This window comes from Tamandua tetradactyla, chromosome 17 (assembly GCF_023851605.1).
Source record: "Tamandua tetradactyla isolate mTamTet1 chromosome 17, mTamTet1.pri, whole genome shotgun sequence".
Taxonomy (NCBI): Eukaryota; Metazoa; Chordata; class Mammalia; order Pilosa; family Myrmecophagidae; genus Tamandua; species Tamandua tetradactyla.
The window spans coordinates 77,843,085-77,857,064 of NC_135343.1; the positions used below are offsets into that span (position 1 = coordinate 77,843,085).

The following is a 13,980-nucleotide window of genomic DNA, read 5'->3' on the forward strand; positions in this document are numbered from 1 at the left end:
GGCAGTGTACTTTAACTTTCAGCTCATCTTTGTGAATACAACTGCACTAATTTTCACATTCTTGTTTTTTAATACTTTGGGGTTTAAAATCAAGTCAGGTTTTATAATTTTTTAAATTATAATTATAAAATTATAATTCTTTTGAAATGTAAAATAATATGGGAATGGAAAGCAACATAAATCTGATAATATGTCAGATAATTGATTATAGCTCGTTAGCATGACAGTGAATTTTTATTCAAATATAATTTTAATGTATGGTATTTTATATAGTGGTATACATGGATTGAATATTTACTTATTAAATATTATGTTTTAAGTCGCAAACTTATTTCTTAAAAATGTGTATGTTTTCATTTTAGATCTTAGATTATGTCCTTTTTTAGAAGATCATAAAGAAGACATACTGTGTGGGCCAGTATGGCTTGCTAGTGGCCTTGATCTGTCAGGACATGCTGGAATGTTAACGTTAACAAGCCCCAAACTAGTTAAAGGTAAGATAATATATTTTACAAAAGCATATAAATAATGTCACAATTGTAAAAAAAAAAAGATACATATTTTTAAACTGATCTAAAAAAAATTCTTTTTGGGAAATATTCTTCTCTTTGGGATTGTCTTAAAAGCTATCAGCTTCTTGGTAGTTGAGGTCATTTTCTCTCATAAGTGTCTGTGTTTATGTGATTTTTCTGAGTCTGCTGTCTGTGTTGTGGACATCTCAGTGTTTTTTAAACAGCATAAAGCCAATGAATATAGGATGATTGATGTGAAATAACAGAGCTCTTCCAAGTAGAGAGACATTTTGTTCTGTCATTTTTAGCTTTCCTGTCACCGTGGAGTCCGAAATCAGAGTGTTTCTTTTATATGGTTGGTAGTATCTTCCATTAAAAGAGGATTTTTAAAAATTAGTTTTTAAAAATATAACAACAAATAAACACATTCTTAACATACGATTGTTCCGTTCTACATATATAATCAGTAATTCACAATATGTCACATAGTTGTATATTCATCATCATGATCATTTCTTAGAACATTTGCATCAATTCAGAAAAAGAAATAAAAAGAAAACAAAAAAATTCATGTATATCATACCCCTTACCCTTCCCTTTCATTGATCACTAGCATTTCAGTCTACTAAATTTATTTTAACATTTGTTCCCCCTATTATTTATTTATTTTTAATCGATATGCTTTACTCATCTGTCCATAAGGTAGATAAAAGAAGCACCAGGCACAAAGTTTTCACAGTCACATAGTAACAATATGAAAGCTCTATCATTTTACAGGCATCTTCAGGAAACCGGGCTACTCTAACACAGCTCTACATTTCAGGTAGTTCCCTCCAGTCTCTCTGTTACACCTTAACTAGCAAGGTGATATCTATTTAATGCGTTAGTATAACCTCCAGGATAACCTCTCGACTCTGTTTGGAATCTTTCAGCCATTGACACTTTATTTTGTCTCATTTCACTCTTCCCCCGTTTGGTCGAGAAGGTTTTCTCAATCCCTTGATGCTGAGTCTCAGCTCATTCTAGGATTTCTGTTCCACATTGCCAGAAAGGTCCGCACCCCTGGTAGTCATGTCCCACATAGAGAGGGAGGGGCAGTGAGTTTGCTTGTGTTGGCTGGGAGTGAAAGGCCACATCTGAGCAATAAAAGTGGTTCTCTTGGGGATGACTCTTTGGCCTAATTTTAAGTAGACTTGACCTATCCTTTGTGGGATTAAGTTTCATATGAACAAACCCCAGGATTGGAGGCTAAGCCTATTACTTTGGTTGTCCCCATTGTTTGTGAGAATATCAAGAATTCTCCACTTGGGAAACTTGAATTTTCCCTTCTTTCTCACCATTCCCCCCAAGAGGACTTTGCAAGTACTTTTTAATTCACTGTTCAGATCACTATGGGATTTATCGGGACATTACTCCGGACAAACCTACAAAATCTTATGCCCTACTCAAGGTTCCATGTACTTACGGTGTTCAATTAAGCTGTCACATAAGTTATATTAGAAACTTCACTAGTCAAAATATACATTTTGTACCAAATAAACATTTTTTGCTTTAGTCTCACACATAAGTTAAAATTAAAAGAGGGTTTTTAAGGAAGAATTTTTATAGTATGAGATATAGTGATTTCAGTGTCATAAAAAAGGGAAAGTTAAAATTTATGTATATGTAAAAATAATTAGCTATTACATGGAAAATAAATAGAAATTGCAGCTGTAGGACTTTACTTCAGCTTTTATATTCTGAGGGTGAATAAAAGCAGTTAAACAAAATACATTGCCCAATGTCAAAAAAAATTTTGGGGTGGAATGAGTTGTGAGGAGCCTTCCTCAAACCACGAAAATATCTGACAGCCTAATTAACAATTTTTTATGCACATTCCCTTTATAACGTTTGTCCATAATCATACATTTGCATTTAGTTGCAGACATAAAGTATACTAATTTAATTGTGCTTTATTAAATCTATGAGACCCTATAATGTGTTCGGCTAATACATATTGGGATATCTTGGTGGGTAAAACCAATAAAATTCAGTCATTCATTTTGTTTAGAGTATAAGTTTTGTTCAAAAAAAACTTAAATTTTTAACTTCATATTAAAATTTGCTTTGACAAAATGCAGGATGGAAGTATATGGTATGAATTTGGAAAGACTCAATAAAGTAGAAGTATTGGTTTTCTTAGAATTTACTAAAATTTGTATTTCTTATAAAATACTGAAAAAGTTTATTTGGCACTGGAGTAAACAATTGCTAAAATTTTATGGAAAAATAAAAGGATGAGACTAGCCAGAAAATATGGAAAAAGAAAATTGGAAGGGACTTGTCAGATAGTAAACAGAATAGTTGATTTAGAAACCTACTATGACCCCAATAGGTTAACGGTTTACTGATGGATATATTAATGTGAGGGTATTTTTACAATATAAATCACATATGGATTGTATAATGTGATCTCAATTTAGTTAAAAGAAGATAAAATACATAATAGTGATAACTAATATGCATCCTTCCTTTGTGTTTTACTTAACCCTCATGTAGGTGGCTATTCTTAAATTTACGTTTGAAGAAACTGAACTGCAGAGAAGTTAATTTGCCACGTCTAAAAAATGCAGCCATTCAAACCCAGTCAGTGACTCCAAAGTCCATGCTTTTTTTTAACTGATAATACTATAATGCTTTTGTGTATGTGTGTGTGCACATATGTATTCCTGTGCATGCATACGTTGAAAAACTGGAAGAATAAACATAATTATACCATGATTATTTGTGGCTGGTGCCTTAATGCTAATTTTATTTTCTTTTTAGTGTTTTTTCTGCACTTCACAAAATTTCTATGATTGATTAATATCACTGATCCTGGAAGAACATACAAAATGTTTTTAACGGTCAAAAAATTCTACCTTGTGCTGTTCATATAATGTTTGTATTTTACGTTTTTACTGTCAACATATGAAGGTTGTTTAACCAACTTAGTGTTGTTTGAGAATTCTAGCCTGTTACATTTTTCTTCTTTTGGACTTATTTAGCTTACCCTATGAAGATGAGAAGCTTTGCATTTTGTTTTTTGGTGATTCAGTTGTTCACTCCATTTCTCCCCTAGGTATGGCAGGAGGAAAATATCGTTCATTTTTAATCCATGTCAAGGCAGTTAATGAAAGAGGAACAGATGAGATTTGTAATGGTGGTATACGTCCTGTAGTAAGACTTCCATCCCTAAAACACCAGAGTAACAAGGGTTACTCACTTGCTTCACTTCTTGCAAAAGTTGCAGCAGGCAAGGTATGAAAGAATGTCAGAATAAAATGAAATTGCTGTTTTAAACATGTGGATGAGATTTGGCATATTACTGGAAGTATTATGACCCTTCATGGCTGTTCATTTGGCATCTAGTTTGTTTGTATTTTTTCCTTTTCAGTGACTTAGAAAAATAATTAAGATGGAGATATTTTGAATTAGTTCTGTGCAAATTATCAAGCTTTTATAAAGCATACTCATTTGTAGTAACATAATACTCTTTTCCCAATGTCTGAGAGTTTTTGTCCTTTTTTACTTATGAGTAACGTAGTTCCCTTCAATGCTTTCTAATAACTCACCACTTCCTTTTTTGGTAAACATTTGAAAGGATGCAGGAAGAGAAGTTGGGCATTGACTTTAGAAATATGCCCAATTTTTATGATTGACATTTCTTTGACTAGCTCTATAAGTTGTGACTCTTCGTAATTTCTTGATCTTGGATTCTCCTGACCTCTGGAGATTTTTATTTCTCTACCTTCATTACTCATATGCAACGGTAGCAGCAATATTAGTAACACCAGTCATTGTATATTGTATATATCTTCCAGATTTTCGAAGGACTTTCTTAAAATATATCTGATTTTTTCTTTTGAAGTGATCAAAACAAGTGCTATTACCTCCATTTTTCTTTTTGGAAGTGAGTGAGTCTTAAGATTGGGATTAGTGGTATATTTCATGTAGCTATGAGTTAGGATGGTAGACTTTTAATCTTTAATTGTTCGGTTATTGTTTTTAAAACAGATACTGTGTTTTTCTTATTCCCCTATTATAATTCTGGAGAAAATTAGTCACCCATTGAAGATGAGTGAAATACAATTTTAATTTGAGATTTGTGTTTTGATAGTCATAATTCAGTTGTTTTCCTTTATTTGACAACTTTTTAGTTTTGTTCATTGGTTTGTTCATTTATTTATTTTTGTATTTTTAGGAAAAATCATCTAATGTTAAGAATGAAAATGCAAGTGGCACCCGTAAATCTGAAAACCTCCGGGGTTGTGACTTACTTCAAGAGGTTTCTGTCACCATTCGAAGGTTTAAGAAAACTTCTATTTCTAAGGAAAGGTAACCTCATTTTTTCCCCTTGGTATTCTTACAGTAATAATAGTACCCAAGAAAAATTCCAAAAAAAAAAAATACCAACACGTAAAATAATTAAATCTGATTTTTTACCTTGAAATTTTTTGTTTGCTTTTTATTCTCTGACAAAAAATTGTAATCTCAATGAGGGGAGGAGGTATCTTTCTACTTTCTACCTGTTATAAACACAGTGCTTGATAAATACGAGGAAAGCAGTAAGTATAAGATGAAGAAAGAAGATCTTTTATTTGAAGTTTTACTCACTTTTTGTCAGACATTATAGTAAACTTCATTTCTTTTAGAATTTTCTGTAAGCCTGCATCATTTAGTAGTTTTGTATCAAATTAAATTTGATAATTTACAGTATTATCAAATCATTTTATACTGTAAAATAAAATTCAGAGATCAGCATTCCATTATAAATTTGACATCCGAAAGGTTTTTTAAAATGAAGCAATTAGACATTGCTACCTATCATAACTTGCCAACTCCCAACCAAAACCAATCCTGTCAATTCTAAAGAACACCTCAGGCATCATATAAGATTCTCCAAAGGTTCCATGCACTTGGGTAACTTTCCAGAAATGTACAACCTCCAGATGGGTCCCTGGACTAGATAAGTCCTGAAATGCCGAGGGACTTGCCTCTCCAAAACATAAACTAGTTCCATCCCCCATCCCATATTATCAACAGCCCTTTCCAACATAAAAAATTTAGAATGGGCATAGCCTAAATACCCCTAAAGAGTGGGAGAAAGATCAAAGACAATGGTGGAGTTATATAGAGAGGGTAAGAGTTAATAGATGAGTATGATTGCTGAATCATTATATTGATATTTCTTTTAGTCTCCAGTATCTAAAACCTAAAATTATGGAATTGTAACCCATACCAAACTCTGAAATCTGTTCTACAACTAATTATTGCGATGTGTTTTGAAATTTATTGCTTTTAGTATTTATGTTATTTTTCATACGGAAGAAAAAAAATACATTTCTTCTAGCCTCAAGTGTTTTGGAGCAGCTAGAAAGAAAAATCTGAAATAGTGGAATGGTAACACATAACAAACTGAAATTGATTCTGCATCTACTTATTGAGGTGTACTTTGAAAATTGTTGCTTTTTTTCTTTTCTTTGTTTATGTTATATTTAACAATAAAAACATTTTTTTTTAAAAGAAGCATTACATGATCAACCAGGTTGTGATAGTGTTTGTCTGTTTTATTTTTTGTTAATATATTTTCTTTTTTTGTAGAGTGCAGCGATGTGCCATGTTACAGTTTTCAGATTTTCATGAGAAGCTTCTTAACACTCTTTGCAGAAAAGATGATGGCCAAGTCACAGAACATGCACAGAGCCTCGTGTTGGATACCCTCTGTTGGTTGGCCGGAGTACATACAAATGGACCTGGAAGGTTAATAAAGTATTTTTTATTTCACTGACGATTGCCCTTTGGATGTTATGTTTGAAGATTCAAAATAAATCTAAATTTCTACTATTGTTTTGCAGCTCAAAAGAGGGAAATGACAGCCTGCTTTTAAAAACACGAAAATGCCTTTCAGATATCGTACGCGTATGCTTCTTTGAGGCAGGACGAAGTTTAGCCCATAAGTGTGCCCGATTTCTAGCCTTGTGCATTAGGTTGGTATGTTTTTTAAGCTGAAAACATACTTTGTAGAGGTGTATGCAGTTTACCATGTATTCCTTATCTTTAGTGTAATTTGTTCCTCAGTGAATGTATGTATATTTTTAAAGAATTTTCAAAAGTTAATGAGAGTTATTAAGATTCTAATAATTTTGAGTTCTTAGGGGAAAATGTCATATAAATAAGTCAGTTAAATGAAGTCCACTTTCCTGCCTGTTATTAGCTTTTGGGAAATTTGATGAGGGAGACACTTCGCCGCACTTTTATTCCTACTCTCTTGTTGGTTTTTTTTTTGGAGTCCTCATCTGAAGCCTTGTTTCTTTATATAGCAATCTTATTTGGCTTATTTGTAGCTTTATGCAGATCATTTTCTTTAAGCACTGAAACTCAGAAGGTTATTAAAAGGTAATTCACAATGTTGATAGTACGTACAAGCCGTTTTTGGTAAGCAGAATGGTTTAATGCATAAGTAAATAGCTACGGAGTCCTTTAGTACAATCAATTCCTTTTTTGTGCTAATTTGTAGGACTTCAAGGCAGTTTTCCCCTGCAATCAGTATAATTATATTTTAAAGATTTTTATCACCACATTGGACTTAGGGTTGAATTTTAGACCTTGAATAGTATTTTAAACTTTTTTCTTTTAAAAATTTTTCAGTAATGGCAAATGTGACCCATGTCAACCAGGATTTGGATCTGTGCTACTGAAGGCTTTACTTGATAATATGACATTTTTACCTGCAGCAGCGACTGGTGGTATGTGAAATCACTTTAATTACAGATAACTGTAGTCATAGGAAATATCTCACAAGTAGACTTAAGATTATTTAGTATCTGTTTTTTATTTGTTCTTTTTTTCTAAGTATTTTTTTAAGGAGTTGATAAATTTTGGTTGGGTAGGAAAGATACTCTATTCAGTAATATTACTGAAGAGAGATTATTAGTGGTACAGTTAAATAAATACCAGGTCATCTCAATTCATACATTTTCTGTATCTTCGTTAAAATCATTATGTTGTTTGGTTGTTTATTGACAGTAGATCAGATGTCACAAACTAAAATACCAGTAAGTACCAGGGAGATGATATAAGTAGTGATCCAGGTGTCATTGCATGTGCATGGGACTTTTGCAAACTGAAATCTAAGTGGCCATTGGTTTACTCTGCACCTGAAGATTCTAGAAATGCTATACAAGAATAAGTATAGTTACCAAGTAGAAATTTGTAAAGCAATCCCCTAAGGTAGCACGCACTAAATAGGGTAATGATGATTTTTAAAGATTTTTGTTTCATTTTATTTTATGCTGTCACTATGAAAGGCTACTGATTTCGCCTTTTAAACCTTATGATATTTTTTGCAGACCTTTCTCACTATCTTCTGCTTAATAAATAACCAGCCCATTCAACAAGTTATCTTTATGAGATATGTATTCACAAGTATCTGATCTTTGTGGTATACTAGAAAAAAGCTAACTCAATTATTTGGTAAATGGTTGTTTTATTGAAATCTTCATTTAGATAAATAAGGAGGCTGTTTGTATTTACCTTGAACATATATTGGCTACAGCTATTAACTCCGGTACTAGAAGAACAGTTCTTTTAAAACCTAGTTACTTGCTGCAGTTGTCTTTGATGTTTAAAATAGTTTCTTGCATATATTTCTAGGGGTAGGATGCTCGGGGCCGTGTTTGGTAGTTAGACAGTTCAAGTTTTATAAAATAATCTTAAATACACCACAGTGATCATCTTTTATGCCACGTTGTTCTATATCTAACTGCTAATATATAATAACTGTATTCCATTCACTATATTGCCATTGGTAGCTTCCTCCCATCCAGTGTTTTTGAAAATTTCTATTTTTTAAATTTTCTTTTATAGACTGAGGTATAGTGATAAGTATGTAATCTGAAGTTCTCTTTGTTAGAGGAAGATGAGGAAAAGACATTTTGATATTTTTATTTTCAGGTTCAGTATATTGGTATTTTGTCTTATTGAATTATGTTAAAGATGAAGATTTGGCTGGGTGCAGTACAGCTTGTGCATCTTTGCTTACTGCTGTGTCCAGACAGTTACAGGACAGGCTAACACCAATGGAAGCTTTACTTCAGACAAGGTATTTTAATATATGTAATGGCTAATAATGGGTGCTTTTGTGTATTATACCACCTTTGCAAAGATGTGTACATATAATATGATTTTTGTTGCAAATGTTTTAACTTTTTCCAGATGATCATAGCCTATGTTTTCTTTTCTATTTTGCATTAAATTATTCCCTTTAATGATTTCAAAAGTCTTAAAGATGGTTATTCACAGTTAATTATATATAAATACATAAAAGTGGTATTCCTTATGGAAGAAGCAGTTAAGGTGATCTGTTTCTCTATGTTACAACTTTATAGGTGGAGTTACATAAATAGTTTATTTCCCTTAACTAGTATTTGCTTGGATGATATTTCCAAAACTCAAGAAATCAGTTCATGTAGAATATTAAGTAAATGTCAGATTTGACAGCATGTTTTTGTCTGATTTTCAGTGTGTGAAATTGTCTATTCCTTTATTTAAAGCAGTGATTTTATAATCTTTGTAGATTAAAATCTTGATTCCGATGTCTCAAGTCTTTGTACTTTTAAACTGAGTTGATGTAATGATTGAGGAGAGGCGGGGCATGCCTGCTATCTCTCCCTGGCTTCAGTCTGGAGATGACAGCCTTGGTTCATTAGCTACCGGTTTACTGGGATCACATTCGTAGAGTCTCTGGATATTTCCTTTTGAGGTATAGGTTTCAAAGGAACATAGTTGAGATTCACTGATTTAATGGGTTAAATCTAATTAGCTACTCTCTTTGTCCTGTTAAAATGCTTTAAAAACTTAAGTAAATGAATAATTTTGTTAATTAGATGGTTGTCAGGAAAATTGTTTGGGTATTATTTTATTTTTCAGATATGGATTATATAGCTCACCATTTGATCCAGTTCTTTTTGATTTGGAGATGAGTGGCTCTTCTTGTAAAAATGTATACAACAGCAGCATTGGTGTTCAGTCAGATGAAATTGATTTATCAGATGTCCTTTCAGGTAGTGACCTCTTTTATTAAAGAAATTTCTAAATTTTTTTATCTTGAGTCCAAGCTATCATTTGATTTAATAGATTGTGTTTACTACATTTTGTCTTTGAAGAATTATAGTTCTTTAACACTTAAACTTAACATCTGTATATTCTTAAACTCCTTGACTTAACTTGGTGACCATGCCCTCAAAAAAAAAAAAAAACTACCAAAAAATCTTAACATTATATGCAGTTATCTTTCAAAGATTGTAAATTTTTGTTTTTTCTTTTTCTTTGCATTTCGATATTCATGTTATTTCATGTTTCAAAAATACAAAATAGATATATACTTGAATTGTGTAATAAGCAGGGATATACTTCCTACGTTTACTATCACACCCTCCTGAGACAAGGTTTTTGCATAATAAGGCATGTATCTTTTTACACATTTCTAAAGAATATGCTTTTGGGATTGTGTATGTAACATTTTTTTCAAAGCGAATGCCGTTTTATTTTTTATTTTCTTCATGTAATAGCACTTACTGCCTTGGTGCTGCTAGTAAATTAAAATGTTGAAAAATTTATTAGCAAGCATGGTAAGATAATTGAACATAAGTACATTTGGGGGAGATAGTGTTTTGTTTATTGTAAAATAAATTATGAATTTAGAAAAAAGCGAAGTAGAAAAATAAGTAAAATGTATGTGCCCTCAACGCCAACCTTTTCGTTTTTAGATTATCTTTGTTAAAGGGGTATTTAGGTATTTAGAGTGTTTTGCTAAATATATTCATTAATTTTTTTTTAATAAAAAAGATCATACTATATTTTCTTGCCTGTACTTGTTATTTAATGACTTAGGCTACCTTATTTCTCCGTCTGATGACGTAGGCCCTGATTACTTCATGTCTACCTCAGCAGCTTCTATCTTCAGTAACCAAGTAACACGTTAATTATGTAATCACAGCTTATAAATGAAAGTCAGGGGAGGTTAGAACTAGAGATATATGGATGCATTCAGTGTACTGTTGGACAGAGTGAGACCTCTTGGGGTGATGATGGTGTAAAGAGAAGATCACAAGACTCAGGACTAATCAGTGAGGCAGCCAAGTTTGTTAAAATAACAACACTCAATTAAGAAGACTAGAAAGAAGGATTTAGAAATTATAACATAATATCTCTATTTGAATGTCTTATGATTTTACTCCTCACCCTTGGTCCTTTTCTCAGTTAGTGGCATCAGTAGCACAAAATAGAAATCTGAATGTCATCTTTGATACCTCTCTTTCTCATCTCCCACGTTGGAGCTATTAATAGCTGCTTTCTGCTGTCCTGCTTACTCTCTTTCCTCCCATGATCATTCAGTTACAGTCCAGGCCGCAGTCATCTCACACATGCATTACAGTATAGCTTCCTAACTGGTCTTCCTGCATCAAATCTTGTCTCATTTCAATACATTCTCCACATTGTCAAGGGTGAGATCTTTATTTGAATGCAAAATTCATCACTTTACCTCTCTCCTTTAATGTCTTCCCGTTACTCTGAAGAAGTCCCTAATATCGCATATAAAATCCTGCTGTGATCTGGCTTTCTGTTACTGCCTAAACCTTTGCCAGTGCCGTTAGTCTTTTTCTCGGACTCAGCGGTCTCAAGGTGAGCTCCATAAATTCCCTCAGGATTCTTAAGACTCTTTTGAAAGGCCCATGGGATCAAAATTATTTTCATGGTAATAGATGTTATTTGCCTTTCTCACTGCATTGACATTTGTATGATGGTATGATGGCATGGTCTTCTTTACCGTGTACTTGAAATAAAAATTATGCCAGTTTCATTTACAAATGTCCTTGATTAGTCAGTAATGGTAGTTTGGTAGGCAGTTTTCAAAAAAAAAGAGTGAAAAGAACCCATCACCTCAGTGAAAATAATTAATAGTATTTGTTGTCAATGTTAAAGTAAACCTTTTAAGCAAAATTTATAATTTTGTGAAATTTTATCCTCCCAGTGAACTTGACAGCTACCTATTACTTAAATCCATAGCCCTTTCTGCTGTGATATGGTGATACTAGTGATTGCGGTTTTCTAATATTGTATAATGGAATGTGTCTAAGTGTGGGAGATCTACATATAGTGGTAAACTGTTATTTACTAAGGGACTAATGCATGATGTTTTAAACTCATGCATGAATAAAAAAGAGCTATTAAAAGTATGGTAGACCAAATAATTCTGATGTGATAAATTTTGAAAAGTTCATTGATAAAATTTCAGATACTGCATTGCAGCTAACGTTTAAAAAATTGCCACTTGTCAAATTTTTGAATATCTAAGACCGTTAATATATTCCTTCCTCTTTAAACTACATATTTCTATTAGATTGGAATTTTTTCATATACTTTACTTTCAAATAACATATTGTAACCCATTGAATATAGGGACAAATAGAACAATCCAGCTATTTTCTGATAAGGTAGATTTTAATAAGATTTGCAAAAAGGGAAAGCATTGCCACTCTTCTCATTAGATTACTTTTCTTTAGAAAAATTATTTTTTGTAAAAATATGCTATGAAATAGCTAATGCATTTATTAATATTTATTTAGTTTTTCTCATTAAAGTTGTGGTAATTTAAATTATTCATCCACCCAGCCAGTCAGTATAAGCAAAAGCTCTTTAGAGTTAATTATTTTGAAGATTTGTAGCATGCTCTTCCTTTTATTCTTCCCTTAATCTCATCACTTTATCAGGGAATCATTTTTTTAATCTCTTGATTTTAATATGATTTCCCCTTGACTTAATAATCTCTTGAACTTCTCAAGTAGAATTTAGCACATTCATTTTTAAAATTTAAATTGTGTATTTTTTAATATCTAGTACCCACTAACACAGAATATAAATTTCATGGGAATTGGGGCCTATTTTTTTAGTTATATACTACCAATTCTTGTATTGAGTAAGTAGTCAATGAATATTTTTTTAACACATATCAGGCCCTGTGCTGTGCACAAGTGAGACATTGGAGAATAGTTATGGCAATTTAATCTTGCATTTAAAGTCTAAATCACTGAAGTTTCACATTGTAGCAAACTATTACCCATATTGTCATCACATTAATATGAATGCCTATTAAGCTACTTTATGTTACTTTTTTATTTTTTATTTTTATTTTTTATTTCTTTAAATACCAAAAATCACCAAGCAAATGCAAACATTCCTATTTTGATCATTCAGTTCTACATATATAATCAGTAATTCACAATATCATCACGTAGTTGCATGTTCATCATCATGATCATTTCTTGGAACATTTGCATCTATTCAGACAAAGAAATAAAATGAAAACAGAAAAAAATTTATACATACCATACCCCTTACCCCTTCCTTTCATTGGTCACTAACATTTCAAACTAAATTTGTTTTAACATTTGTTCCCCCTATTAGTTATTTTTATTCCATATGTTCTACTCATCTGTTGACAAAGTAGATAAAAGGAGCATCAGACACAAGGTTTTCACCATCACACAGTCACACTGTGAAAGCTTTATCATTATACAGTCATCTTCAAGAAACATGGCTACTGGAACACATTTTCAGGCTGCCCCCTCCAGCTGATATCTACTTTAATGCATAAGAATAACCTCCAGGATAACCTCTCGACTCTGTTTGGAATCTCTCAGCCATTGACACTTTATTTAGTCTCATTTCACTCTTCCCCTTTTTGGTTAAGAAGGTTTTCTCAATCCCTTGATGCTGAGTCTCAGCTCATTCTAGGGTTTTTCTCAGTCTCTTGATGCTGAGTCTCTGCACATTCTAGGATTTCTGTCCCCTGTTGCCAGGAAGGTCCACACCCCTGGGAGTCATGTCTCACGTAGACAGGGGGAGGGTGGTGAGATGTGGCTGGAGAAAGAGGCCACATCTGAGCAACAGAAGAGGTTCTCTTGGGGGTGACTCTTAGGCCTAATTTTAAGTAGGTTTAACCTATCCTTTGTGGGGATAAGTTTCAGATGAACAAACCCCAAGACTTGGGGGCTCAGCCTATAGCTTTGGTTGTCCACACTGCTTGTGAGAATATCAAGAATTCAACTTGGAAAAGTTGAATTTTTCCCCCGTTCTCACCGTTCCCCAAAGGGGACTTTGCAAATGCTTTTTTATTCAGTGTTCAAATCACTCTGGGATTTATCGGGGCATCGCTCTGGACAAACCAACAAAATCTCTTGTCCTACTCAAGGTTCCATATACTTATGGTATTCAGTTAAGTTGTCTATGTAAGTTATATTAGAAAATGCACTAGTCAAAATATAAATTTTATACCAAATAAACATTTTTTGCTTTAGTCTCACACATAAGTTGAAATTTTAAAATATTAATTACCATCTATTTTCAGCACCCTGCAGTGATGACATTCCTTTGTTCTTCCTCATGC

The 13,980-nt window shown here is 32.6% G+C and overlaps 1 protein-coding gene across 12 annotated transcripts in view; it reads left to right on the top strand.

Moving 5' to 3' along the window:
- BIRC6 (baculoviral IAP repeat containing 6) overlaps nucleotides 1-13,980 on the top strand; it is a 311,805-nt gene that overhangs the window by 117,965 nt on the left and 179,860 nt on the right. For 11 of the 12 annotated variants that reach the window (XR_013164578.1, XM_077135017.1, XM_077135019.1 and 8 more), the window contains exons 15-22: nucleotides 363-494; nucleotides 3,613-3,791; nucleotides 4,735-4,868; nucleotides 6,135-6,293; nucleotides 6,389-6,520; nucleotides 7,182-7,279; nucleotides 8,487-8,634; nucleotides 9,462-9,595. Coding sequence is in view for 11 of the 12 variants with exons in the window: in XM_077135017.1 (XP_076991132.1) it covers nucleotides 363-494; nucleotides 3,613-3,791; nucleotides 4,735-4,868; nucleotides 6,135-6,293; nucleotides 6,389-6,520; nucleotides 7,182-7,279; nucleotides 8,487-8,634; nucleotides 9,462-9,595 (1,116 nt within the window). In the remaining variant the exon portion in view is untranslated. The remainder of the gene's footprint in view (nucleotides 1-362; nucleotides 495-3,612; nucleotides 3,792-4,734; nucleotides 4,869-6,134; nucleotides 6,294-6,388; nucleotides 6,521-7,181; nucleotides 7,280-8,486; nucleotides 8,635-9,461; nucleotides 9,596-13,980) is intronic. The other variant, XM_077135023.1, reaches the window with a different exon arrangement.